Here is a 1113-nt window from a genome sequence, read left to right as displayed (position 1 = left end):
AACAGCAAACAAAATCTTAAACCGGCACACATTTAATGCGCGTGCGGTTGCGTGCATGTTTGCGTGGGCACGTACTGAATCCCTATTAATTTGCACAGTTTCTTAGCCATTCTGCTCATGCAAACTAAAACTTCGGGAGAAAGTTTTGCCAGTCCACCCCGTGCCCCTGGCCACCCACCTCCTAACACACAGGCAAGCAATAAACATGCTCTGGAGGTGGGCCACACTCGCGCCCATGCTGTGCAGGTGGACCGTGGGCATGCTGTGGGGGAGTCCCGTGGCTGAGGCCAGGAAGTGGAGGTGGCCCATGGCCGGGCTGCTAGGGTCAGTTGCGCCCCTGGCCAGGCTGGTGAAGTGGGCCGTGGCCGGTTTGGGCGAACTTTATAAGTGGATGCCGTTTGCCAGGAGAGAACATTCTTCACATTCTTCCTGTCATTCTTCACTCAATTTTTTCATGAGATTGCCAGTGTGGGTTTGAGTTGGTATCCTGTGTGAAGACACTTGTTGTATAAAATAGCTTAATCTATATTTTGTGTTTGCCCAATGTCCACAGGTTAGTAACCCTCGCACTTTGACACTTTAACTATCTAAGTTTCTTTTGATGCGGCCCAAGTATGCTCCAAATGCAGTTTTGCTATCTACTCCCCGAAGAATGTTCCAGTTTGTAAATTTGTCAAAGTGATTCTAATCAAGTATGAAATCTCAGCTCAATACTCTACAAGTATTGCTGTAATGACCTTAAAAAAGCTAAAGATTATTTCAAAATACACGCTTGCATCTTTGTTCACTAAATGAACACAAATCTAGTTATATCTAGGGACCAAATATGGCACACCTCACTTCTCTGACACTTGTCTGTAACAGATAAATGTGCTTGCTAAAAGGTCAACTACTTTTCTGTTGGTTAAAATGACATACTAAGGTGTTCAGCTGTGTATTCTATGCCAAATGTATTCTTGAATGATGTTACAATTACATATATTTTAAAGAGTACATATCTAACATACCCAACCCAAATTTTAAGGTCACAGGATATTTTGACCAAGTGACCAATGGAGGAATGGAGCAAACTCGGCCAAGCTGCAAAACAGGTTTGTGTAGGATAAGAGCATG

At 43.8% G+C, this 1113-nt stretch overlaps 1 protein-coding gene across 1 annotated transcript in view; it reads right to left on the bottom strand.

The window, feature by feature from the left end:
- Positions 1-325: 325 nt before the first annotated feature.
- The window catches only part of LOC140327408 (uncharacterized), a 4000-nt gene continuing 3212 nt past the window's right edge, over positions 326-1113 (bottom strand). The window contains exon 4 of the mRNA XM_072406794.1: positions 326-379. Within this exon, the coding sequence (XP_072262895.1) occupies positions 326-379 (54 nt within the window). The remainder of the gene's footprint in view (positions 380-1113) is intronic.

Source organism: Pyxicephalus adspersus, chromosome 3 (assembly GCF_032062135.1).
Source record: "Pyxicephalus adspersus chromosome 3, UCB_Pads_2.0, whole genome shotgun sequence".
NCBI classification, from domain to species: Eukaryota; Metazoa; Chordata; class Amphibia; order Anura; family Pyxicephalidae; genus Pyxicephalus; species Pyxicephalus adspersus.
This window is presented reverse-complemented; position numbering and strand designations above follow the sequence as displayed.